The following is a 27,992-nucleotide window of genomic DNA, read 5'->3' on the forward strand; positions in this document are numbered from 1 at the left end:
GAACGTTCAATGTTATCCCAGACAGAAATGATACTAAATCTACTTTGGAATATAGTAAATCTACTCTCATATACCTGTACTAGCACAACCCCTAGGATAGATGATGCAGGGGTACACATGTAACAATCTGGGAGGATCTACGAGGGAAGCCTGAACGCTAACCTAATATTTGCAAAAATAAAGGTCACCGATACACATACTGTGGAACAGGTTAATGTGAAATATATATTAGTTGTGCATTTGTGGTGACATGGTTGCAAAGTTTCACTCACATGCAGTGAAAAATAACAGTGTAACTACAAGTAAACTATGGCGATTGCTGAATATCCCACATGCAAATCCACAAAAAAAACTATCAAACTACTAGTAAATGTTTAGGCTAAAATTAATGCAATGACACATGTGAACAGCAAGGAATACATATACAGACAGCAAGGGGATTGATGCACACGTCATTTTCTGTTCTTTTCTGTGCGTTTCATTCCCCTTGCATCACTGTCAATGGCTTTAATGCAGTCTAGTTCCCAGTTATCTTTTTCGTTGTTGATTGTAGATTTGTGGCACTCGTACGATTTTCTTCTTATATACATCAACTTAACTGGGTCTAATGCAGGTTTATCCCGGCCTCTACAGTTCGAATTTATTCTGGTGTCCTTGTCAAACAATATATTTGTCATAGCAACTGCCAGTCTTGCTCTAGTTTTGTGCTTCATTATCAGAGGCACCAGAATTTCAGATGGTATGAGCTGCAAATAGAAACCTGAATAATACATTGTTTCTTGCACTATTAGCATTTAAGACCTTCACGTACAATCAGTACACTAAAAATTGCTGGTTAGTCACTACACTATCAGCTGTTAAACAATATCAGAACCCACCTCATTCATTGCACCATCTGGAGACATTGCAGTGTTTGCCTGATGTTCTTGCTGATGGTCTGATGGAGTTTCACTTGTACAAGGAACTAGAGAAAAATTAATGGTCATGTCCATACACATAATCAGAGAAAACAATTACTCACTTATTGCTGACCCACTAGCCAATGTAGGTGTTGCTGTTACTGGTGTATATGTTGTGGTGGTCAATAGAGGCAATGTAGGTGTTGCTGTTACTGGTGTACATGTTGTGGTGGTCAATAGAGGCAATGTAGGTGTTGCTGTTACTGGTGTACATGTTGTGGTGGTCAATAGAGGCAATGTAGTGGTTGCTGTTACTGGTGTACATGTTGTGGTGGTCAATAGAGGCAATGTAGTGGTTGCTGGCGATGCTAACCGAGACAATGTAGGAGTTGCACAGGTAACTAGAGAAAATGACAATTTCATACACATAAACAAAATAAACTACTCACCTAGCCCAGTTAATGCTGACCCATGAGGAGCTGTTAGAGCTCTGGCAACCCCTGATGCCAGCAAAACCTTAACTTGTTGCTCTAAGCAATCAATTCGATCATTCAGGACTCCAAATTGCTCTTTCTAAATACATACATCATCAGTGTAAGTATAACATGCCACAAAATTTAAACCAGTACATGGTGCTGAACTGATTAAGTGCACCTGGAAAATCAATAATGACTAGATACACAAGAACCAAATTATGTGAAAGACTCTATTCAGCAGCTGATTTCATAATAAATGAAATACTTGCACATCATTGAATCTTTGCATATTGTAAAATTCCCATGAATTATAAATCAACCTCAGTGCTAATTTTCCTTCTGTATACTATACACACATTTGTGACCTACTGTAATTTTAGAAAACCATCGATATCTGCACATTTTTCAAATTCATTTTATTTGTGTTTGATTGTCTACAGGGACAAAGGAATGGAGTGGATAAGTTTCAGCTTCATAAATTAAGCAGTGTGAGAAATACAGCACTAGACAGCAAATAAATTGATATTTATAGGTTTTGCCCAAGGTACGCTTCCATGTTTGAGAAAGAAGGCAATTTCTTCAGGGCAAATTCACTGAAGAATGATCATCGGTAAATCCTTTTGTCACCGCAATGTAAACAAACGTCTTTAACTTTGAAACCCTTTCATGTATGGAGATGTAACATATATTTGCACTCCCTATCAACTGGCGAACACGACGATGCCTAGGATTTATCTATTCCCCAGTGAGACAACAAAAAGCTTGCATTGAATTTGTTTTCTAGAGCTTGTGTTTTTTACCCATTGTTTTTAAAAACATTTTAATACAAAAGTACTATTGTACATAGATTGACGGTTTTCCAAAATTCAGTCATATATAATAATCAAGAGTTTAAAGAGTGTAAAGTTAAGTAGAACATCCTGGATCACATTATAATAAAAAAAATATTATATAAGCACTACATACATATGAAGTACATACCTGATACTCGCCGATCTCCACCAAAAATTTGCCTATCGTCATCTGATAATCTCTTATCTGGTGAACTTCAGAATGCAGTGTTGTAGCCTACAAACAATATAATATTATAGTGATGCTACTAAGCTACTACACATCATTTATTAAATTGAGGGACTTATTTGAGGTTGTGAAACAAGAGCGCTATAGTTTTTAACACAGTCGTGTGCACCCAAAAAGTGTGTGCGTGTGTGTGTGTATGGTCACCAAACATACAATGTAGCTGGCCTCCTGAAACAACGAATTCTTTTAAAATATATAGGGTATATATATGTGAACAAAAATTAAATACAATTGAAAGGCTTTTTCACACAAGAAAATGGTATAGATAAACTGTTCTATGCAGTATTCATAATTTGTTCAAGTTGTGGTTCCTTAGCAACATAATTACAAATATTTCAAAGAATTACAAAATACAAAACTTATTGATTAGTTGCTGATACTGGTTTTTACAAGTACATTGTTGGTAATAGGATTTACCAACAACAATGTTTATACCTTTAGGGTCACCGCAGAAGAGCCAAGGTAACTATGCACAATACACATGACATTTTTAATGCCTTAACTACTGGTAGGTTTTTGATAAACTTAATGTACAGCAAAATTCAATTCATTTATTCACTATAGCCAGTTTTGTATTATGGTTACTCGGGATGATGTAAAATTCCAAGTGGAACTATGCAATTAAAAAGCAATAATTTTGCATAGCACCTCCATAGTCTGAATCCAGATATCTGCACTATTTACAGACCTCTGGAGTGATACAATAGTCACCTCAGTAACCTATACACACGGTATATAAACACAGGTGGCGTGAAACATAAACTACATTCCTTTCCAACTGCCTTGTTTGAGAAACATGTCAGAAAAAGCGTATCTGTTGGAATTACAAGAACCCTATACATACTACAAAATCCTAGACACTTGGTCAACTAGATTTTAGTAGTATCGAGAAATTCTAGTGCTGTCACTGTAATTACAGCCTATCACTACTGTATATCCAGTGTTGGGAGTAACGCGTTACATAATATTATTACTTTTGTGGTAACTATAAGTAATATAATGAAATACGCTATAAAAACAGGTAATATAACTCAAGTTACTTTACTTACAAATGTAACGCGTTACCTAAGTAATATAGTTACTGTAACGAATCTGATGTTATTATTATTACAAATAACGAAGTTACTAAACTCGTTAGTTATCCACTGAGTAACGCCTAGCCCAATGAAGTAACAAAGCCTACTGAATGAAGCTTATTCACCAGCTTCTTACTTTTAACCAAGATTTGTACATTGTCCAACAATGCAATCATGTCACGTGATAAGGTGGTAGTTTCACGTGACAGCTTAAGGTTGTGGACACAAAGTAATATAATATGTAATATTACTATAGTTACTTTATTTTATGAGTAATATGTAACTGTACCTAAATAGTTCAGTTGCAAGTAATATGTAATACTGTTACTTTTACAAAGTAACTTGCCCAACACTGTGTATATCTGTCAAAAACTACTAAGATAATATACAGTGAAACCTCATTAACAGAGCCACCTGTGGAACCAAACAAAAATTGGCCCCAATAATGAGGTGGCCTGGCCCCAATAATGAGGTGGCCTTAGAAAGTACATCAGATTTGTGCTTGGAGCCTACTAAAGTAGCCACTAGTACTATAATGAGGTGGCCACTAAGTGAGATCTTACTGTAGCTTCAGAGTTGAATTGGCCAGGCATAAACTCAATGCAATTCAATCATTTCAGTGGCATTTAAACAATCAAACAGTTATTATACTCTATAGAGCTCAGATGATAGATGAATTAAAAGTATTTTTTACATATTACTGAATACAAAAAAGACAAGATACCTGCTCATGATTGCCAGACAAAGAACTAGATTCCACTGTGGTTATTGGGGTCACTCCTTCTTCATCAGTATTGTATCGATCCTCCAAAGGATTGGGGCCATCATAAAATGCCACGGGCTCAATAGTACTCTGTAACACATTCATAATTATTGCATAAGTCATGAACCATAGTCATTCTTACTGTTACACTGTCCCTTATTTGGTGAACGGATATGTCCAAGATTATACCATTTACATAAACACTCCCACATTATATATGTGACCGGATTTGCAAAAAGGTACCTTTTTCACACACAAAATTTGACCCATTTTTTGAACTTTAAAGCTTCATAACTTTTTGATCATGGCATATAATTGCTTGAAATTTTCAATGAATGTAGCTACAGCATCTGGCTACATTTTGATACTAAGAGCAAGTTAATCAGTATAAGGGGTCAAGTGTTACATCATTTTGTTTGCTGGTATGTCAAATGTGTGGAAAAGGTACCTTTTCGCAAATCCGGTCACATATATAGGGTACCCTTACACTATGGCAGTGTTTTCTCATTGAGTAATTTTGTGCACCTACTACCACTGCACACCATTTTAGACTTTCTAACAGTATGATGCTTTAAAATACTATCTTTGTGGAAGAAGCCTCTATTACAAAGTTGTTGTTTTTTCCCAATATACCACACAGTAAGGCCAGGTTTTGCTAACTACTTTGGACTGCCTAGAGCTGTACTGTGTAGATGTACTAAAAGAATATCAATGGTCAACAACAGCAACATTAGGTATTCTTGCCCAAAAATGTCACCCAAAACCAGCCTAACTTTTCTTTATAACAGCTTGGCAGTATTAGCTAGACATAGGTCAGTAAATAAACACATTTAGAGCAACCACAAATCCTCTTCTACAATCTATAAATTCTATTAACAAAAATACTGTAAATGATGCCTTCAGACAGGAACATGCATGGAGAAGGTTACATGATTAACATCACTCTGGACCTTTTTCCTGACAATGTGATCATAAGACTTAGCCCATTTCTTTTTGTGTAGCAATGACACTGCATTTTCTACATTCGCAAAGCTATAGTTTGAGTGGAATGTGTAAAAGAGCTGAATTCCCAAGTAACTCTTCACCCTCAATACAAGTATCCAAATGGAAACAAGTACAATCCTAGGTTTAAAATTTACACATCTAACCTGTAGCAGTGGTTGAGGCATAGAACCAGGTGATGATGGTGGCGTAGCTCCTACGTGGATCACAAAATCATCCTACAATAAAAATACAGTCAATATGTACAAAAAGCTAAAGATACAAAATGTTTATTAGATTTGACATCTGTAAGTATGCTTAAAATTTAGTGATCCAACTACATAGCAATGTTTACAGAACTTAATTATCACCCTAGCCAATACAAGTTCTACCACTGGATTGCTTTTATAGACATACCCAAATGCTTCGATGATGGGTGGGAGAAGGTAACGTTGCCGTTACGTTTGTTAATGTAAACGGACAAGTCCTGGAGATATCACAGAAATATTTCACGATGTGACTCACAATAGAATCGATTGTGGGTTGCGAGCAAAAGATGCAATGAACATCTACCATGCCAAACTAGGGTGAAATATGCGCGAGTTACTCTGTTAAACTAGTTTATGTGTGTTCAGGCTGCTAATAGTTCATGCAACATGAGTTAATTACAAGTCCTAGCATATAGTGAAGCTACATGACTAGAAAGTTCCATAAATCATTTAAAGCATAGCCTTGTTTGTGCTATATGAAAAATAAAGCACTCGGCGCTCGGTATCGATGCTTTATTTTTCATATAGCACTCGCGGCTATGCTTTAACATATACATAAACACCTTAGAAATCTTACTGTGCATTTTTATAAGCTCAGCAGAGTAGTATAGTGAGGTCTATTTAGAAGAACTTGGACTGCAACAGCCTTCTTGGGAAGTGATACTAAGGCATGCACTACGTAGATGGCTGCAGTTTTCTATACAATGAACAATCATGCTTTATGGACTACTTCGATTAGTGATTAGTAGTATCTGATTGTTCTGTAATCACAGGCAGTAGAGTTAGAATAAAGCAAAGCTTTTAAGAAAATCAGCACTTCAGTTTTAAAGTGTGAAATATTTTAATAGTTATCAACAGTTCCTAATGACCTTTGAGAAATGCTACACTGGCAGTTGCCTACTTTCCCTTACACATGACTTTACCTTTTTCACTTTCTTTTTCTTTTTCTCTTTTGTCTTCTTCATCTTATTCTGTAGCAATGCATACACTTAACAACATGAACACTTTGCATGTTATCACAGTGCATACTTCTTTATTCTTCTCCTGGTCCTTAGTTATTATACCTGATTTAATCTAGAACATACAAAGTGTATCAAACAATATGCACAGTTGAGACAATTAATACATCTATTGATTGGCTTAGTGGTCATTTCATTTCAAAAGTCAGTTCCACATTACAAAGCAGTTATGATATACATATACACACAAAAGCATACCAAAACTAAACAGGAGCTTATAGGTGCCAAAGATGCAGTACTTATGAGCTCCTGACTAAAGCAATGAAATATCCTTTCATCAGAAAAAGGGTATGGGAGAATTTAAACACTATACATTTAAAAAAAAATACAACATGTAGTACCACTGCACTATGTAACTGTTCAAATTACCCTTTTTCTTAAATAGGCAGCTTGTACAGTATAAAACGTTAGGCCCATATATACATGGCACAGTACCTCATAAAAAAATATACTATATATATATATACTTACCAGTCTCCTCTTCTTCTTTGGCTTTCTGCCATCACATTGTTTCCTTTTCACTCCCTCAACATTCTCATGATCATTTACCTGTGCATAGTGTCTTTAATGTACATAATGCAAATTAAAAATAACCTGTGACAATGGATCAGTGGCATCTTCTACATTATTCACGTCATTCGTGTCTTCATCATCATTCATGTTGGTCTCCTTAAGTTTGCATTCCTCTTCCGTCCCTTAGAAAGAAATCAGCTTTACTTCATACTCTTTACTCAAACATAGCTGCTGTATACAATAACAAGATGATTTTGAGCTACTTCTAAAAACCAGGCACTATATGCAGCTCTACCTAGACACCCCTGGTCACACTGCAAGTGCTTCCTTAATTACCAGTGTAATTTGAGAACTACAGAATAACATGCATACCACGGTTTAGTTTGACTCAGTTCAGTCCAGCCCAGAGTGGCTGCTGCTCACACTACACAGTCTCGCTCACACGCTAAATCACCTGGCTTGTATAAGCACACAATTAAATTACTGAGTTTGCTAAAATCATAGCAGCTTTTGTTTTCCAAGCTTAGTTACTGCTAGAAATCTTGAATCCCTACAAGAGCAACAATGGATAGATAGCAGCAAAGGACTGTAGAAATGGCAACACGGATCGAAGTAATCAAGTAGAGCAACTGCCAACAACAGCAAACTTTTGCATGGCTTTCTTTCCTGCCAAAACAGGGTTTCTGTGATTCTTGATTCTCTGTGTAACGTCGAGTGATTTGAATTATAATTTAATGTGCCTTATGAAAAACTAGTGGCCTGGTGAAATCAAGTGAGCTGGCTTGGTTCGATTGGGCATGGTACAGACACCATTTACATTGCACTTTTCACCGAGCTGTACCATTCTGAACATGCTGCTGGGCTAGTGTGAATGGAGTGTATAAGTCAATAATGAATTATGAAATCAGGATTCTAATAAACCCCCATTTCAATGATAAGCTGAGGGGTATTAAACACAATTGGAAAATGAATGCCAATTAGACTTGGGTTATGATTCTTTTCCTTGTTGTTTCTTTGAAGTTATTAACATTAAATAATCCATGTGAGTCTACATGAATATACAGATATGTATCAAACAACCGACCAGGCCTGCATTTTATGTAATCAACACATAACAAAAAGGCTTTCATTCCTACTGTTGTAAAACTATATTTATGTACTTGTTTTATTGTCATGTCTTCAATAGTATATCTGTATCGGGCCTTGAGTAGAATCGACATTAAAATTATGCCCCTCAAAAACAGGGTGTGAACACGGAACTATACCAAAGAGGTAAATTCTAAGGTCTAGGGTATTTCCATTTTGTGTCTTGTATAATAAAGCCAATTAAATAAGGATAAGGTGATATTGTTAAAAGCTTTTGAGTTATGAAAATTTGAAAAGGTAGACAAATCTTACACAAGCTCACATGCTCATATTTTCATTGTACTTTCTCAAGAATACTGTAACTGGTGAACAGTTCTGGCCAAAGTGACCACCATTACTTTGATATTCACAAAATTTGATTTAACACATTTGTTATGAAATCTTCGATATCTAAAACCTTTAAGTTTGGCCAGCGCTTACCTGGTTAAATGGTGTTATTTCCCAAGATTTTTTTTTTTTTTTTTTGAAAAAGTCTCAAGCTATAGACTCAATGTGATCTTTGCACTCTCTGCCAGCTCATCGTTTTTAAGAGCTACAACACATGTACAGCCATGGCATAGGTATTTACATATCATCCAGGAACTAGTATTCACAAATTAGAACACCTTGTATAAAGCTAACCTACATGTATTTGTAAATTTAGTAAAGGGCCTATGAAGTACTTTAATCAGCACTTTTGTAACCAAAAGATGATTTGTTGGGTGTAGACAAACAAAAAAATAATAATAAAACAAAGATGCACACACATTTCAGAGAAACTTTTCAAGAAAGCTCACAATGCTACATTAAAAATAATAATTTTTACCTTCAAAAGCAATGTTGCCTTTCAGTTTCCCGCAAGGCCATTTCACCACGCAGGTCTCCTGGTCACGGGACAACATACGACTTCTGGGTATTAAGGCAATAGTGCCATCGCAATCAAAAAGTACTACCGCATGAGTAGCACCGTTAGATTGGTCACTGGACGGAGAGTCTATAACAAATAACACATATAGGCCAGTTTAAAAAAATATGAATCACGTACCTTCCACAGTGTTGTGTCTGCCGCTTCTTCTTGGGGGAGCAACTGACTCCAACTCCATCTCCATCAGCAGTGATTAGGGACACGTGGCCAGCAATGCGATGTTCACGTGATAAGTCACTAAACAGTCACGTGATGTGTTATTTATAAAAGTTATAGTTGACTCGTCCTCGGACTCGTCTTAGTCTCGCGCAGCCAGACCACTGTTTCAGCGCTGGGAAGTCCTCAGATCTGGACGGGATCCATTTTACAGCATCAGCAGCAGCTCTGCTTTCTATATCACGGAGTCCACCCGGTTAGTGTCCGATCTATAGAGAATGAGGAATTAGATTGTACATGGTAATTAATTCTTGTATCAACTATATATTCACATCATTCATTGCTCTTATAACTTGTCTGAATTGCTGTAACATTGTTAATTGAATGGGCCTTGTGAGAATGTAGTGTCTCCTAGCAACCAAGTGGTAGTTATGATGATTAGCAGTACGATTAAGCCATGAACCAAACAGATAAACTGTATCCTTTAGGGTCCATCCTCTTTTATAGCTGGAGCATTACAGTATGTCTGAGCAAACCGAGTTATTGTCAAACACAGAGTTTGGACAGCAAATGTATGGTGGCCAACTGTTATATTTATCTGATACCAACTATCATCAGCTTTCACTTTGCAACTATGTAACTCTGAAATTACAAGCCATTCTCTAAAATAACTCTCCCAAGAAATTTCCTATTGGCTTTTATGGTTTTTCACCATTTGTAACAATCCTAACAATTACAACATGGAAATTTGTGAAAACACTCACCACTATCCTTCAACCAGGGCAAGCAAGTCCAAGAAGGATGATTGATCCAAGTCGTCTATGGATCAATCGATTGATCTATGGACGACTCATACTCAATGTCCCTATCACTTTGACCATGATCGCAGATTGTACAGAGTAGTAATTCCTTATTATTCTCATGTTATAGGAAGGGATATTATACCCTTTTATGTGGGAATTTGACCTAACTATTATTCCCAGGTTTGGGAATTTGACTTTCTTTCACTGTATTTCCTTACTCTCCCCATACTGGGATGGGTAGGTTTTACAGTGCACTGTGTGGTTGATTTAAGTATGGCATATTGTATATTGTGGGCATATTGTATATTGTGGGCATACTAGTGTAGAAACATTATTTTATCATTGTAGTTCAACAAAACAAAACGCCTTATTTGGGTGAAAGAACCAAAGAGACCTTGCTAATTGTATCTTTACTGATGAATCCACAGTGATGCTGGAATTGGTGGTACACTCCACCAGAATCCCCTGATTTAATTAAACCCCATAGAGAGGGGTATGGGGTTCCATGATGAGCTACCTTAGGAATACGTTGTGGAAACCAAGAAATCTAGAGCAACTCAAAGCAGAAATTCAAAATGTTTGGTGCTGGCTAACTCCAGCAGTTTGCCGGCACTACAATGAACATCTGTAATATTATGGAAGTTGGTGGTGAGCCAAAATTTAGGTACGTAAAATGTTTATCAATAACTATCACTCATGGTGACTTTCTTTCGTTTTGTCTTTTATAGTGTAACTGATCCCTGCTGTGCTCATTAACTTTGTTTAATTTTGTGGTTATGTCTTTATCTGTGTGATACTTTGTATGTGTGTGTGTGTGTGACTGCAATTACTGTTTTCATCTAATGTCTTCTAGTGTTATAATAATTTGCTTGTGATGAAGTACAGTATGGTTACTGTATGTCAAATTCATTTTAAATATAATACTGTACTACAGTACTATATAATGTGGAATAATTTCATGCTACTAAGTAGCTTTTTGGTGTATTCAGTATAATTTATTTCACTGTGAAACTTCCAACCCTGAGGCCGCTTCTTGTACAGTAGGTCCCAAACACAACAAGGCATACGTATTTGATAAATTGCATGAATAATTCTTTATCAGGGCCAGAGGTGGTATTGTCAGTAGTAATTCATGGTAGCTACAGGTGATGTGTCATGGGCCACTACCTGTGTGTGGTGATGTGTCACTATAGCAACTACCTGTGTTTGGTGATGTGTTACTATGGCAACTACCTGTGTGTGGTGATGTGTCACTATAGCAACTACCTGTGTTTGGTGATGTGTTACTATGGCAACTACCTGTGTTTGGTGATGTGTTACTATGGCAACTACCTGTGTGTGGTGATGTGTCACTATAGCAACTACCTGTGTTTGGTGATGTGTTACTATATCCACTACCTGTATTTGGTGATCTGTCACTATGGCAACTACCTGTGTGCATGGTGATGTGTTACTATATCCACTAACTGTGTGTATTACTATATCCACTACCTGTGTTTGGTGATGTGTTACTATGTCCACTAACTGTGTGTGGTGATGTGTCACTATATCCACTACCTGTGTGTGGTGATGTGTAACTGTATCCACTACCTGTATGTGGTGATGTGTCACTATATCCACTACCTGTATGTGGTGATGTGTCACTATATCCACTACCTGTATGTGCTGATGTGTCACTATATCCACTACCTGTATGTGGTGGTGTGTAACTATATCCACTACCTGTGTGTGGTGATGTGTCACTATATCCACTACCTGTGTGTGGTGATGTGTCACTATATCCACTACCTGTGTGTGGTGATGTGTCACTATATCCACTACCTGTATGTGGTGGTGTCACTATATCCACTACCTGTGTGTGGTGGTGTGTCACTATATCCACTACCTGTATGTGCTGATGTGTCACTATATCCACTACCTGTGTGTGGTGATGTGTCACTATATCCACTACCTGTGTGTGGTGTGTCACTATATCCACTACCTGTATGTGGTGGTGTCACTATATCCACTACCTGTGTGTGGTGATGTGTAACTATATCCACTACCTGTGTGTGGTGATGTGTCACTATATCCACTACCTGTGTGTGGTGGTGTGTAACTATATCCACTACTTGTGTGTGGTGATGTGTCACTATATCCACTACCTGTGTGTGGTGGTGTGTAACTATATCCACTACCTGTATGTGGTGATGTGTCACTATATCCACTACCTGTATGTGGTGGTGTGTAACTGTATCCACTACCTGTATGTGGTGATGTGTCACTATATCCACTACCTGTGTGTGGTGATGTGTCACTATGTCCACTACCTGTATGTGGTGATGTGTCACTATATCCACTACCTGTGTGTGGTGGTGTGTAACTATATCCACTACCTGTGTGTGGTGATGTGTCACTATATCCACTACCTGTGTGTGGTGGTATGTAACTATATCCACTACCTGTGTGTGGTGGTGTGTCACTATATCCACTACCTGTGTGTGGTGATGTGTCACTATATCCACTACCTGTGTGTGGTGATGTGTCACTATATCCACTACCTGTGTGTGGTGATGTGTCACTATATCCACTACCTGTGTGTGGTGTGTCACTATATCCACTACCTGTGTGTGGTGGTGTGTCACTATATCCACTACCTGTATGTGCTGATGTGTCACTATATCCACTACCTGTGTGTGGTGATGTGTCACTATATCCACTACCTGTGTGTGGTGTGTCACTATATCCACTACCTGTATGTGGTGGTGTCACTATATCCACTACCTGTGTGTGGTGATGTGTAACTATATCCACTACCTGTGTGTGGTGATGTGTCACTATATCCACTACCTGTGTGTGGTGGTGTGTAACTATATCCACTACTTGTGTGTGGTGATGTGTCACTATATCCACTACCTGTGTGTGGTGGTGTGTAACTATATCCACTACCTGTATGTGGTGATGTGTCACTATATCCACTACCTGTATGTGGTGGTGTGTAACTGTATCCACTACCTGTATGTGGTGATGTGTCACTATATCCACTACCTGTGTGTGGTGATGTGTCACTATGTCCACTACCTGTATGTGGTGATGTGTCACTATATCCACTACCTGTGTGTGGTGGTGTGTAACTATATCCACTACCTGTGTGTGGTGATGTGTCACTATATCCACTACCTGTGTGTGGTGGTATGTAACTATATCCACTACCTGTGTGTGGTGGTGTGTCACTATATCCACTACCTGTGTGTGGTGATGTGTCACTATATCCACTACCTGTGTGTGGTGATGTGTCACTATATCCACTACCTGTGTGTGGTGATGTGTCACTATATCCACTACCTGTGTGTGGTGTGTCACTATATCCACTACCTGTATGTGGTGGTGTCACTATATCCACTACCTGTGTGTGGTGATGTGTAACTATATCCACTACCTGTGTGTGGTGATGTGTCACTATATCCACTACCTGTATGTGGTGGTGTGTAACTATATCCACTACCTGTGTGTGGTGATGTGTCACTATATCCACTACCTGTGTGTGGTGATGTGTCACTATATCCACTACCTGTGTGTGGTGATGTGTCACTATATCCACTACCTGTATGTGGTGGTGTCACTATATCCACTACCTGTGTGTGGTGGTGTGTCACTATATCCACTACCTGTATGTGCTGATGTGTCACTATATCCACTACCTGTGTGTGGTGATGTGTCACTATATCCACTACCTGTATGTGCTGATGTGTCACTATATCCACTACCTGTGTGTGGTGATGTGTCACTATATCCACTACCTGTGTGTGGTGTGTCACTATATCCACTACCTGTATGTGGTGGTGTCACTATATCCACTACCTGTGTGTGGTGATGTGTAACTATATCCACTACCTGTGTGTGGTGATGTGTCACTATATCCACTACCTGTGTGTGGTGGTGTGTAACTATATCCACTACTTGTGTGTGGTGATGTGTCACTATATCCACTACCTGTGTGTGGTGGTGTGTAACTATATCCACTACCTGTATGTGGTGATGTGTCACTATATCCACTACCTGTATGTGGTGGTGTGTAACTGTATCCACTACCTGTATGTGGTGATGTGTCACTATATCCACTACCTGTGTGTGGTGATGTGTCACTATGTCCACTACCTGTATGTGGTGATGTGTCACTATATCCACTACCTGTGTGTGGTGGTGTGTAACTATATCCACTACCTGTGTGTGGTGATGTGTCACTATATCCACTACCTGTGTGTGGTGGTATGTAACTATATCCACTACCTGTGTGTGGTGGTGTGTCACTATATCCACTACCTGTGTGTGGTGATGTGTCACTATATCCACTACCTGTGTGTGGTGATGTGTCACTATATCCACTACCTGTGTGTGGTGATGTGTCACTATATCCACTACCTGTGTGTGGTGTGTCACTATATCCACTACCTGTATGTGGTGGTGTCACTATATCCACTACCTGTGTGTGGTGATGTGTAACTATATCCACTACCTGTGTGTGGTGATGTGTCACTATATCCACTACCTGTGTGTGGTGGTGTGTAACTATATCCACTACCTGTGTGTGGTGATGTGTCACTATATCCACTACCTGTGTGTGGTGGTGTGTAACTATATCCACTACCTGTATGTGGTGATGTGTCACTATATCCACTACCTGTATGTGGTGGTGTGTAACTGTATCCACTACCTGTATGTGGTGATGTGTCACTATATCCACTACCTGTGTGTGGTGATGTGTCACTATATCCACTACCTGTATGTGGTGGTGTCACTATATCCACTACCTGTGTGTGGTGGTGTGTCACTATATCCACTACCTGTGTGTGGTGGTGTGTCACTATATCCACTACCTGTATGTGCTGATGTGTCACTATATCCACTACCTGTGTGTGGTGATGTGTCACTATATCCACTACCTGTGTGTGGTGTGTCACTATATCCACTACCTGTGTTTGGTGATGTGTTACTATGGCAACTACCTGTGTGTGGTGATGTGTCACTATAGCAACTACCTGTGTTTGGTGATGTGTTACTATGGCAACTACCTGTGTTTGGTGATGTGTTACTATGGCAACTACCTGTGTGTGGTGATGTGTCACTATAGCAACTACCTGTGTTTGGTGATGTGTTACTATATCCACTACCTGTATTTGGTGATCTGTCACTATGGCAACTACCTGTGTGCATGGTGATGTGTTACTATATCCACTAACTGTGTGTATTACTATATCCACTACCTGTGTTTGGTGATGTGTTACTATGTCCACTAACTGTGTGTGGTGATGTGTCACTATATCCACTACCTGTGTGTGGTGATGTGTAACTGTATCCACTACCTGTATGTGGTGATGTGTCACTATATCCACTACCTGTATGTGGTGATGTGTCACTATATCCACTACCTGTGTGTGGTGATGTGTCACTATATCCACTACCTGTATGTGGTGGTGTGTAACTATATCCACTACCTGTGTGTGGTGATGTGTCACTATATCCACTACCTGTGTGTGGTGATGTGTCACTATATCCACTACCTGTGTGTGGTGATGTGTCACTATATCCACTACCTGTATGTGGTGGTGTCACTATATCCACTACCTGTGTGTGGTGGTGTGTCACTATATCCACTACCTGTATGTGCTGATGTGTCACTATATCCACTACCTGTGTGTGGTGATGTGTCACTATATCCACTACCTGTGTGTGGTGTGTCACTATATCCACTACCTGTATGTGGTGGTGTCACTATATCCACTACCTGTGTGTGGTGATGTGTAACTATATCCACTACCTGTGTGTGGTGATGTGTCACTATATCCACTACCTGTGTGTGGTGGTGTGTAACTATATCCACTACTTGTGTGTGGTGATGTGTCACTATATCCACTACCTGTGTGTGGTGGTGTGTAACTATATCCACTACCTGTATGTGGTGATGTGTCACTATATCCACTACCTGTATGTGGTGGTGTGTAACTGTATCCACTACCTGTATGTGGTGATGTGTCACTATATCCACTACCTGTGTGTGGTGATGTGTCACTATGTCCACTACCTGTATGTGGTGATGTGTCACTATATCCACTACCTGTGTGTGGTGGTGTGTAACTATATCCACTACCTGTGTGTGGTGATGTGTCACTATATCCACTACCTGTGTGTGGTGGTATGTAACTATATCCACTACCTGTGTGTGGTGGTGTGTCACTATATCCACTACCTGTGTGTGGTGATGTGTCACTATATCCACTACCTGTGTGTGGTGATGTGTCACTATATCCACTACCTGTGTGTGGTGATGTGTCACTATATCCACTACCTGTGTGTGGTGTGTCACTATATCCACTACCTGTATGTGGTGGTGTCACTATATCCACTACCTGTGTGTGGTGATGTGTAACTATATCCACTACCTGTGTGTGGTGATGTGTCACTATATCCACTACCTGTGTGTGGTGATGTGTCACTATATCCACTACCTGTGTGTGGTGGTGTGTAACTATATCCACTACCTGTGTGTGGTGATGTGTCACTATATCCACTACCTGTGTGTGGTGGTGTGTAACTATGTCCACTACCTGTATGTGGTGATGTGTCACTATATCCACTACCTGTATGTGGTGGTGTGTAACTGTATCCACTACCTGTATGTGGTGATGTGTCACTATATCCACTACCTGTGTGTGGTGATGTGTCACTATATCCACTACCTGTATGTGCTGATGTGTCACTATATCCACTACCTGTGTGTGGTGATGTGTCACTATATCCACTACCTGTGTGTGGTGTGTCACTATATCCACTACCTGTATGTGGTGGTGTCACTATATCCACTACCTGTGTGTGGTGATGTGTAACTATATCCACTACCTGTGTGTGGTGATGTGTCACTATATCCACTACCTGTGTGTGGTGGTGTGTAACTATATCCACTACTTGTGTGTGGTGATGTGTCACTATATCCACTACCTGTGTGTGGTGGTGTGTAACTATATCCACTACCTGTATGTGGTGATGTGTCACTATATCCACTACCTGTATGTGGTGGTGTGTAACTGTATCCACTACCTGTATGTGGTGATGTGTCACTATATCCACTACCTGTGTGTGGTGATGTGTCACTATGTCCACTACCTGTATGTGGTGATGTGTCACTATATCCACTACCTGTGTGTGGTGGTGTGTAACTATATCCACTACCTGTGTGTGGTGATGTGTCACTATATCCACTACCTGTGTGTGGTGGTGTGTCACTATATCCACTACCTGTGTGTGGTGATGTGTCACTATATCCACTACCTGTATGTGCTGATGTGTCACTATATCCACTACCTGCAGCTGTGTGTGGTGATGTGTCACTATATCCACTACCTATTGTGCATCCTCTATTCAAAGCTAGCTATTAACGGAATTGGAGTAAAATACGTGCATAGTATTTAATTACACTAGGCATTTTCTAAATATAAATACAATTACATTTACTTGTCAGTACAGTATTTTAAATATAAACACTTTCCAAAGTATTGTGATCAGGACTGCGAAAACAGGGCATGTGGGCACAAGCTACAGTGCGTCACTCTACAGGTTATATCGCCATGCTGGAACAGAATGTTTGTATTTAGTAACTTGCATCATAAAGCCAATTAAATTCTTACTAGATGCTCAAAATTGCATTGCCATAACATACTGGTACAATAAGTTATGAAAGTTTGAAAGAGTAGGCAAAATTCATGTGCCCACATACCCTATTTTCGCAGGCCTGGTCACATTTACAGTTAAATGGTTTGATTTTCCAAGTGACACAACTACTTAATTGTTATTATCTACAACTGTATGCATGTTGTCTTTTAATTTACACACATAATGTCGTTTTACTGTAGCCATAGTTACCAGAATTTAATTGGAACCTTCTCCTGTGGTAAGCATGTTGACAGTGAAATTAATTTTCTTAGGCCATCGAGGTGATTGTACTGGACTGCAAGCAATAATGGATGCTGTCTCACCTACCAAATCATTGGAAAATGTCACTTTCCTGGTTGAGGGCTCTGACTATACTCCTGCTTCTCAAATGACATTACTTATGACCGAAGATTCATATGCTTATTTTGGTAAAAGTATTGGAAGTAATTGCAAGAATTTAAATACAATAGGAAGGTACATTCAATCTCTAAACTACAGATACTAACAGCAGTGGGTTAGACCAGTACCCTTTTATAGTAAGCAATAAATGGCTGTCTTGGATAGTCCTACATGCATGGAATCTCAATGAATCAAGACTGAATTATCATTGATGAACTATTACAACTGCCATGGAAGTTCTAAAGATGTCAACAATCACAACACAGTTCCAGTAGAGTAACTCATCTGTCAATCCATGTAGACTTAGTTACAGGCCTCATTGGCCATGAACACTCTATTCTGCACAAACCATGGTTCACCCTGGGTCATTGCAAAGGCTGAGCAAACCAGCTCTGATCCATTGCTTGATACTCATGCAATTCAGGCTCACACCTCCATTGCCCACATGATGCCCTAGATCTCCTGAATACTGTAGGTACCTGTTATTTTGCAGTGAATGAGTTTATTTTAGTGATAGGCAATAAAAGGTATCAAAACACATTCATACAAAGTGCACGTGGAAGTGGCTACTTTTGAAAGTTGTTCCAGTGATACATGAATTATATAAGCCGTAGCTGTAAGCCATATTTTACGTAACTGGTACAGGTACAATTCTTTTGTGGCTTTATCTATAAACCGGATCAGAACACCAGTGGAATTCCTACATCAATTGCTTCCCTCATCTGAGTCACTTCAAAAACACCACAAGCATTGAACAGTTAAATTTTTGTAGTAAAGCAATTTCAATGTCCAGTTGTGCCTTATCAAACACCTCACTTAACATGATGCTGTAATTGAGTTATTTGCCAACAAACCAAGTACAAACATAATTTAATTGCATTTTCAAATCACAGGTACAATAGCACATAGCCTAAATGTAATGCTGTAAATTTAGTTATTTAAAGAAATTAAAATCAATTAAACAAACCAAGTACATTTATAATTTAATTACATTTTCAAATCTGTAGCCTAGATACTTGGAGGTAGAGAATTATAGCTTTCCCCAAGGTTTAGTTCTAATTTTATTCTAAAAATAGAGGATTTAAACATACATATGGAATCACTTGCAAATCCACTACTAAACCTCAGATATTTAATGGTATGGCATTCAAACACATGCAGCAAGGCATACAGACAGCAAAAAAGGAATCATGTATAGATATACGTACACACATTATTTTTCTCTAGTCGTTTTAGTCCTCTGGTATCAGCTGCAGTATCTATAGCCTTAACACAACCTTGTCTCTTCATTAGTTATTTGTCGCTTTATGACATCATACCATTTCTTTCTGACATGTTTGCAACACTTTCTGTTTCTACTGTACAACTACCACACCACCTCCAATGCAGGCATATCCTTGTCTTTACTTGTCAAACAATAAATTTGTCATTGCAACAGCCAGGTTTTATAAGGAACCAGAGTCTCAGATGATAAAAGCTGCAAACAGAAATATGATGATAATACAGTGTTGCTTTATAGTATTGAAAAAAATAGTACATTTTCATGAAAGTATCAAACTTTGTACTTTTGCTTTCATACAGCACCATGTTAGGATGTCATTAAAATTCATATGTATATATGTGACCCATTGAGGGGAAACCAGTCATTTGTTTTGCAAAATTCTATTTCACTTTAAAACATATTGAAATAAACTGGGTAAAAATACTCATGCTACATAAAATTTTTATGCATGTTTCAATTGCTTCGTTATGTGTACTGAAACACAGCTCAAATCAATAAAACTTATACACCACCAGAATCTCCTGTTCATTGGGATATCACAGTATGGTGCTTATTTACAATGCAGTAGAAATAAAGTTTACCGTATCATCTAGTTGTTGAAATGGCCTTCTTTATCCACACAGAGACGTACACGGAAAACACTATAACTGACTGATGTGCCACTTAATGGCGAACAGACTGAGCCAAACACCATCTTTGGAGCTTGCTCAGTTGTGAGTCATGATCGGTTAAACAAACACCTGTAATTTATTTTCCGTATTGTTGCTGTACAAATTGAATTTATTCCTGTTCCACCTGTCTGGCACTATAACTCCAAGACTATTCATCATAAAAGACTGAAACTTTGGCTGTCCACTCCTTTGTTACTATAGATAACATATAGTGTAAAAGTAATTCAAGCAATGTGCAAAAACAGCTGGCTTTTGCTAAGTGGGTCACATATTTGACTGGATCTGCGAAAAAGGAGTTTTATAGCCTTTCTAATTGTATATGTACTCGACAATCCATATTTTCATGTGTAAGTATGATGCCAGCCTGAAAATTTGGTCACTTTACACCCTAACATTGCGCTATTTCTGGATGTAAGTTTAAGACAATAGGTTGAACACTTGATGAAATATGAATCGTCAAACTTGGAAAATATAGAAAAGGCTACAAGTTTCCCCTTTTGCAGATTTGGTTACATATAATGTATCACGTGCAAATAATTCCACAAATACAACCAATAGAAAAAGCATCTGGGAAAGTATAAACAAATAATTCTGGAACTTTGGATCTTTGTAGAGATCCCAAGCTTATCAAAGGAGGTATCCAGTAATATTTTAAGAAGAAAAAAGTACTATGCTGTATAAAGTGCAGCATATTATATATTAGCCAAACCTCTTCAAGAATCTTCATAATTATGTATTTTGCTGATTGTAGCTACAATGCGTGCATAATCATTAGTACAATAGTACTGTATATTATGAATACGGCTTTACATGATTACAGTTTGGCATAACTTAAACGTTTCCAAAAAATTGCTGTGAAATTTAAAATAGTGGAATTTTCTATTACCTGTGCCTGCCTGACTAACTAATGCGTTTAGACAGGCCTTATTCAATAACAGTTGGCTTGATTTTTCAATCTATTGTGTCGCTTTAGACCGACAGTTTCCTTTTGCATAGCACACTACATACAATGCATTCTTCATGGACTTACAAGTGATCCCTACTGTGCTCAAGATACGTATCATAATAGAATGCACAGTAGGGACATGTACAGTAACGCTTCTTATTGTTTTACTGTGATTTAATACCGTACACTACTCCAGCTTGTTTCAGTATTTTTTTATCGATGCTATGGTCCTAGTTGAAAATTCCAAATTTTGTGTGTCCTTGTCAAAAGCATAAACTAGCCTTCAGCGAAGGTTAAACAAGTAACATTTGAAAATTTACTTGATCATCTGGTGACACCATCAATAGGGCTGGACAATAGCAAAAGTTTCAAAGACAATTAATAGTAATGAAAAATGTAATTGGTAATACAGTATAAATGACAGATCAGTAGTTAGCTGCTTGTACAATTGGGAATTTTGTGAACAAAGTTGCTAATTTATTGTTTACACCTAATCATTGCTCCTTTCTTGTGAAAAGATAAGAATATGGTTTGTGAATGGAACAAATTATTGGTCATTTCGAAGTGTCGCACCCATCATGATAGCGTAGAGGCTAAATGTCACGATACAATTTGAAAGTTAATATTACAATAGTAGATATTTTTCAACTATTTGGCCGGCTCTACTTGTCAACAATCGTTGAAGAACTTAAAATATGTTACTATAGCAACCTGATATGGAGGTATAGTATGCACTAAATGGCTTGCTACACTTGTTTTTTTTTATAGTACAAAATCGACACATATCAGACCATCGTATACGTATTATGTAATGCTTAATAAACTACCCTGAAATTCACTAAATAAATTTGGAAATTTAAGAATCGAAGAAAATAAGTAGTGTATCAAAAGGGAATAACTAAAATGTGGATAAGGAAGGTTGCCTATACCTGTAGATATACTAGTGGACATTAAATTAGGGTGCTCAGTTTTGATTAATTTATTAATCATCGATTACTAACTCAATTAATTGATTAACCTGGATGAATTGAACACCATACTTGAAGGAATGACAGCAGTTGATAGGTAGTTACAATTAGTGGTTTAGCTGGCAACACTAGCAATCTTTGTCAGCACTTACAGGCTGCAATATGTGACCGTCTCAGTGAAAACTCACAAGTACATGTGCATATTGATAAAATCAAATTTAAAAATAATACTTAAAATAACATATACTACAAGAAAGATATGCAAGTTTTTATCAGGCCAGTACTCTAAGAAGGAAGATTCAAATCAATTAAAACTATACACTATCTTATTCACCTACTTACGGAGATCAAAAATCTTTGTTTCATTTCTGTAGTCCCAATGGTTTGCGTGTCATGTGCGCTTGTTTACAATGTGGTTGACGCAAACAAAATAGTTGCCTTTTCTTCGACAAAACTGCCTTCATACACCTATGCACAAGCAACAGCAGGGCTAAAACTATACTTTGGTTGATCTGCCAATCCATGGTGAACATTGTAAGCCAAATCCTAACTTTGTAGACTAATCCAAATGTAAGTTATGGCTGCGAATGTAAGCACCTGTAGTTTATTTTTAGTATAGTCACTATACAAATCAATTTCCTTGTTTTTCCTAATTTCTAGCCCTGTAATTCCAAAGCTACTCACCACAGAAGACTGAAACTTTGGTGAACCACTCTTTGGACAATGCAGATAATACTGAGAAAAAAAATTTTAGAGGTTGTGTGAACTAGACAGGTTTTCGCTGAAATGGTCACGTATGGCACATTTCTGGAATAAGGAGCAGCACAGATTCTGTTGTTGGTGAGGTTATAAAGTGACAAATGATGATCAAACTCTCTGGTAAATTATTTGATGTTACTATGCCAGACAAGTTGGTTGGCGATGAAATATTAGTGGTGACTGAATTAAGCCATACTACTATTTTATTATTAATAAGAGTCAGGCTGGAATAGAATGTAGTGTTGCACCGATAATCGGTTCAATAATCGGTATCGGGCCGATATTGGTTACTAGCCGATTAATCGGTTTTGATTAAATCAAGGCCGATGTTAATCTCCACTGTGCTGTGTAGTATAATGATGTGGGGGAGGCTAGACATAAGTTATTTGGCATTTTAATTAAGTTATGTGTGAATGGTTTAGCGGTGACTACAAGCCATGCCCATAATAAACTGTCAGGGTTTAGGCCATGCCCAACAATAAATTGAGGTTTTTAGGTTTCTATGTAGTACCAGCCACTTGTCTCAACTGTATATAGCAGTAGTAAAATGTACTTAAAACCTGTTTACCATGAGTAACTTTTACTTGTGGTATACATCTAACTTTACATTTTAGCCTAGAATGAGCTGTATATCAATGGTTATGTCACTAATATGAGCCATTTAATAATGATGAGGATGAGTGTTAGTGTTATTGGTGTACATCGGATCGGTTATCGGTATCGGCTAATTCTGTTGCTTAATATCGGTTATCGGAATAATCGGCTAATTTGGATATCGGTGCAACACTAATAGAATGAGTTATGTGCAAGTGCAGATGAGAACAAGACAAGAAGGTGTAATAAGTTGGTTTTCATTTCTAGCTTCTATATTATTCATGCAGTAACATTAGAGTAGAGAAATAAGCTGCAGGAACAGCACTGTAGCATATTATTATCTAGCTAGATACAATTATGCATTTTTGAAACAGCTTTTAACAAAATGTACATAGAGTCCACTAAGAATGGGTTTGCATTTTACACTAGTTGGGGTCAAATGTGTAGGTGAGTGTAGCCAGCCATCTCTTAAGGCATGGATACACCACTGGAGCCAGCTATAGAGGTGTACTAATATATAATTTGTAGCATTAAGAAATCAGAATCTATGTATATACGGGTATAACTTTTGTTATAAAGCACAACAATACATGGTTACCTATGGTGGTGTGGCCTCTATAACACTACCCAGACAATGAATTGGGCGCCACATATATTTAACACATTCTCCCTTCCTAGATTACTCCATGTTTTGATTAATTATCAAGATGGCTGCTATAGAGAGATCACTACTGTTTTCAATAGATTTGGGTATATTTTAACACCACTTAGTATTTCGCACGGTTGTATGGCTTATCATAACTTAGTCCTTTATGGAATAGCATGGAGAGCCTTTGTTGTAGTGAGTAAAGAGGCTTTTCATTTAGAATTTTATATTGATGATGTGCATACTACACAATTAATTGATTACAAAATAAAAATCGATTACATTTTTATCCCATCTTTGATATTATTGTGAGAGTCCTACATTATATCCCTTTGTTTTGGCTGTACCGATTACACAGTTACAAAGTACGAGAAGCGTCTCTGCAATCATCCAGTCACTACGGAAATTGGGCAATCAGCATAATAGCCAACACATTCACAGAGTGCTATTTCAAATCAAAACACCATGTGTTGCCAGCAAAATCAACTGGAACACAAAGGAGCAAGTCCATAATCTGTTAAATGTGACCGTCTCAGCAAAAACCCGACTTGTTCACATAATAATTTTTTTTTATTTATTTACTCAGCATTATTAGCAGTGTCCAAGGAATGGATCACCAAGTTTCAGCCTTCTGTGGTGTGTAGTTTTGAAATTATAGCACTATCCAGTAGGAAGAGTAACACAATCGATTTGTACAGTGACTATACTGAAAATAAACTACAGGCGCTTACATTCGCAGCCATAACTTCCATTTGGATTAGTCTACAGTGTTGCAATTTGGCTTAAAATGTTCACCATGTATCAGTACATCAGCCAAGGTATAGTGTTAGCCCTGTAGACACTTGCACACATGGATATGAAAGTGGTTTGGTAGAAGAAACAATGACGATCTTGTTTACGTTCACTGCATCGTAAACAAATGCATGTGACACGCATACCATAGAAGATACAGAAATAAAACAAAATTTTTGAACCCTCCATGAGCAGGCGAATAAGATGGTATATAGTTTTAATCGATTTGAGTCTTCCTTCTTTGAATACTGGCCCAATAAAAACTTGCATATTTTTCTTTGTAGCATGTGTAATTTTACGAATTATTTTTAAATTTCGTTTTTCTCAATATGCATGCTTGTGCTAACAAGTTGGATTTTTGCTGAGATGGTCACAAATAGAAGGCTTATAAAATTTCATAGTGGAAGGGTATGAGTCAGAAGACATTTTTGGGCTTGCCCAACCAACCCAATCTTTCATGAAGGCTGGTGATATTTTTGGTAGGAAAATTGATCTTCATAATTTCTAATTTACAGCATTACCGTACTGTATAATAATTACTATATAGCACCTGTTTATCTGTATAACAATGTATTGAAAAGCATCTTAAGTGTACAGTGGAACTTGTATATTAAGGACACCTTGGGACCAACCAAAAGTGTCCTTTATTGAAGTGCCCTGATTTTCCAGGTCAATTTACATGCTAAGGGATACTTTGGAAGCGTTACCAAGTGTCCAGGTTACAAAGGTGCCCTTATTTTCAAGTGTCCTGATTAATTAACAGGTTCCTAGCTGTTTAGTTTACATATAGGTATTTCATTACAGCAGGGTCAGAATAAAGCAAAGCCCTATAAGAAAATCAGCACCTTAGTGTTAAAAGTTTGAGACCTATTTTAATGACCTCTACTGGAAATGAAGTCACAAACATAAAATAGCCATGGGGACTTTATTTTCGAGTACAGATGCCTACGGAGAATTTTTTTTGTTAGGTCATATTTTAACTGAGAAAAAAATGGAGTTACATGCCAACAGGTATGGTTGCAACACATTACCTTTCCCTTACAAATAGAATTGAGCATTGTAATTATATTGTATTCCATTGTGTTTTAGCAATACTGTTAATACAGAGACTTACGCATAATGCCTGGTATCTACCTTTGTAATTTTCACACAATGCAAGCTTAGCAATTGCATCATATAATTGTACAGCCTCATTATCTTCTAATTGGAAGCATTCAACATAATATCAAAGCGCCAGGAATAAGAGTGGGCAAGCAAGTAGCTGATCTCAAACAAAAAAAAACAAACAAGTGGTGTAACAAATATTAATTTATAAAAGGATATTTTATATAGTAAATTTACCATTAAGAAATTCGTTTACTAGTGAATAAAAAGTGTTTACAGTTGATACACCCTGTAGTCATCTTTGTCACCATTCGTTTTAAATAATGAGAGCTTTACTTTACATCAGACTTAATCGTATGCAATTACAGAGTTGATGTTGAGATACGCACTCATAAAAGCCAGACACTTATGTAGTTCTACCTGGGCACCATATGTTGCAAAGCATTCTGTTAGAATAGTGCTTCCATCGCAGTGCATAGCAATTTGTGAACTATAAAACAATAAATGAATTACAATGAAATCAGTCAATCAAAGTATTCCCTCCTACAAAAGCTGCATTCCAATTACAGAGTTGCCCAGAAACTAGTTTTACAAATTAGAATGCCATTGTGTACCTACAAATATCTGTAAGTTTAGTAAAAGACCTATGGAATGCTCATAAACATTGTCATGTACCAGAAAGGCTGAGAAAGCTGTTTTGCTATACAAGTACTAGTGTGGGTGTGGACAAACAAAGAAACAAACACAGACATACTCACACAATACTTTCAGAAAACAATAGAGGGAAAGCATGTGTAGAGATGCATTTTCGTAAAATGCTTAACAACCATTGCTTGTCAGACATTTGTGAAGTACGCGAGTGAAGGCTACAACCATTCTCAATGGTTTAGTGTAGAATGGAATAAGTTCACTAGGTTAGTCACTTCTATAAACTATCATTAAAATTGTATGAAGTTAATGTTTGTTCCTTATCCTACACACTGTAGGTTTTGACAGATTCTCTTATTTGCTAAAGCGTGGTGACCAAGTAAGTGCATTCGCTCCATTGAAAAGTAAACCTCACAAATATCAGACTAGCAACAATTAAGCATTTTTATAATTCGCGCCACAATACTTTTCGCGTGCAAACCCTCTATTCTTGGACCTGGCACTGCCCACAGGAGGTATTATGGCTGTAGAGCTGTGGGCACGCACCTTGTTTAAAAGATTGCCAGTTTATCTGCATGCATGAGCCATCAATACTGAAGTCTCGCTATAATCTTAGATACAATTTTTACCTTCAAAGACTGTGCTTTACGTTTCTAGCTTTCTTATCACATACTACACTGTATGTTTGATCGCGTTTTATCCATGATCCTCATACTTGTCGCGGGTCATTCCGGAGATGGTAGCCGTAGCGGCGTAGGCTGTCCCATGACATTCAAAGAAGACTGACCAGCGCTCGGGTCGCAGTAACTCTGGATTCATCACTGGACGAAGGGTCTGTAACAAACGATTGATAATACCAGCAAAAAGGTATTACAAGAACCACACCTTCCACAGCGTTTCGTCTTCATCCTTGACACTAATCGTACACGTGGCCGTCATGCAGTACTCACGTGACAATTCACTAAAATAGTCATGTGATGTGTTATCATTTTTAATACAGTAAACATAATAATTATGATAAAACTTTGTATATCTTTATATAGATGACTCGTCTCTGAATATCTTCAGATCGACTGGACAAGATCCTATCCATGGTATTTACCAACTAGGGCAGTTACAGCTCAACTTCTTAAGGTTAGTGTCTAGCCCAGATCTAGAGAAGAAAACACACATAGCATTAATTGCAGGCTCGTATAAACTAGCTATATTTACATTTTACAGTACAAGCAGTATATATTGTATGGAATACACAAGCTATAGCTACGTGGGTTCACGCGACATAACTTCATGCACTAATATACGGCTTACCAGGCTGAACCACAGATAGTATATTCTACAGTAGAATATACTATTTATGGTTGAACTCAGTACCCCAGTGTCGGTGTCGCGTTAATTAGAGTTTGTGTCACGCG

At 37.9% G+C, this 27,992-nt stretch overlaps 2 protein-coding genes and 1 long non-coding RNA gene across 4 annotated transcripts in view; 2 read left to right on the forward strand and 1 right to left on the reverse strand.

The window, feature by feature from the left end:
• LOC136263621 (uncharacterized) overlaps nt 1-27,992 on the forward strand; it is a gene marked incomplete in the record, with an annotated part of 463,802 nt that overhangs the window by 26,802 nt on the left and 409,008 nt on the right.
• Nucleotides 370-27,959, reverse strand: LOC136263458 (C-type lectin domain-containing protein 180-like). Its single transcript, XM_066057991.1, has 18 exons — nt 27,889-27,959; nt 27,466-27,733; nt 27,210-27,414; nt 20,034-20,318; nt 19,383-19,647; nt 9,247-9,551; nt 9,028-9,195; nt 7,158-7,258; nt 7,035-7,112; nt 6,574-6,618; nt 6,468-6,515; nt 5,443-5,514; nt 4,256-4,384; nt 2,357-2,443; nt 1,349-1,472; nt 1,022-1,300; nt 879-964; nt 370-746 (listed from the first exon to the last, which is right to left on the reverse strand). The coding sequence occupies exons 6-18, from the start codon at nt 9,308-9,310 to the stop codon at nt 453-455; spliced, it is 1,575 nt and encodes a 524-aa protein (XP_065914063.1). The 5' UTR covers nt 9,311-9,551; nt 19,383-19,647; nt 20,034-20,318; nt 27,210-27,414; nt 27,466-27,733; nt 27,889-27,959; the 3' UTR covers nt 370-452.
• Nucleotides 8,760-11,347, forward strand: LOC136263467 (uncharacterized). 2 transcript variants are annotated; one of them, XR_010704661.1, is made up of 3 exons: nt 8,760-9,582; nt 10,434-10,749; nt 10,814-11,347. It is a non-coding gene; the product is annotated as an uncharacterized lncRNA (long non-coding RNA). The 2 variants fall into 2 exon arrangements; XR_010704659.1 differs by having other exon boundaries at nt 8,762-9,538; nt 10,814-11,346.

Source organism: Dysidea avara, chromosome 1 (assembly GCF_963678975.1).
Source record: "Dysidea avara chromosome 1, odDysAvar1.4, whole genome shotgun sequence".
NCBI classification, from domain to species: domain Eukaryota; kingdom Metazoa; phylum Porifera; class Demospongiae; order Dictyoceratida; family Dysideidae; genus Dysidea; species Dysidea avara.

Coding starts and splice junctions, on each gene's coding strand:
- LOC136263458 (XM_066057991.1), bottom strand. CDS start 9,310: ATGGAGATGGAGTTGGAGTCAGTTGCTCCCCCAAGAAGAAGCGGCAGA. Junction 6,516..6,573: donor ACCAGGAGAAGAATAAAGAA/GTATGCACTGTG, acceptor GCATTGCTACAG/AATAAGATGAAGAAGACAAA. Junction 2,444..4,255: donor TGTCTGGCAATCATGAGCAG/GTATCTTGTCTT, acceptor TATTGTTTGTAG/GCTACAACACTGCATTCTGA.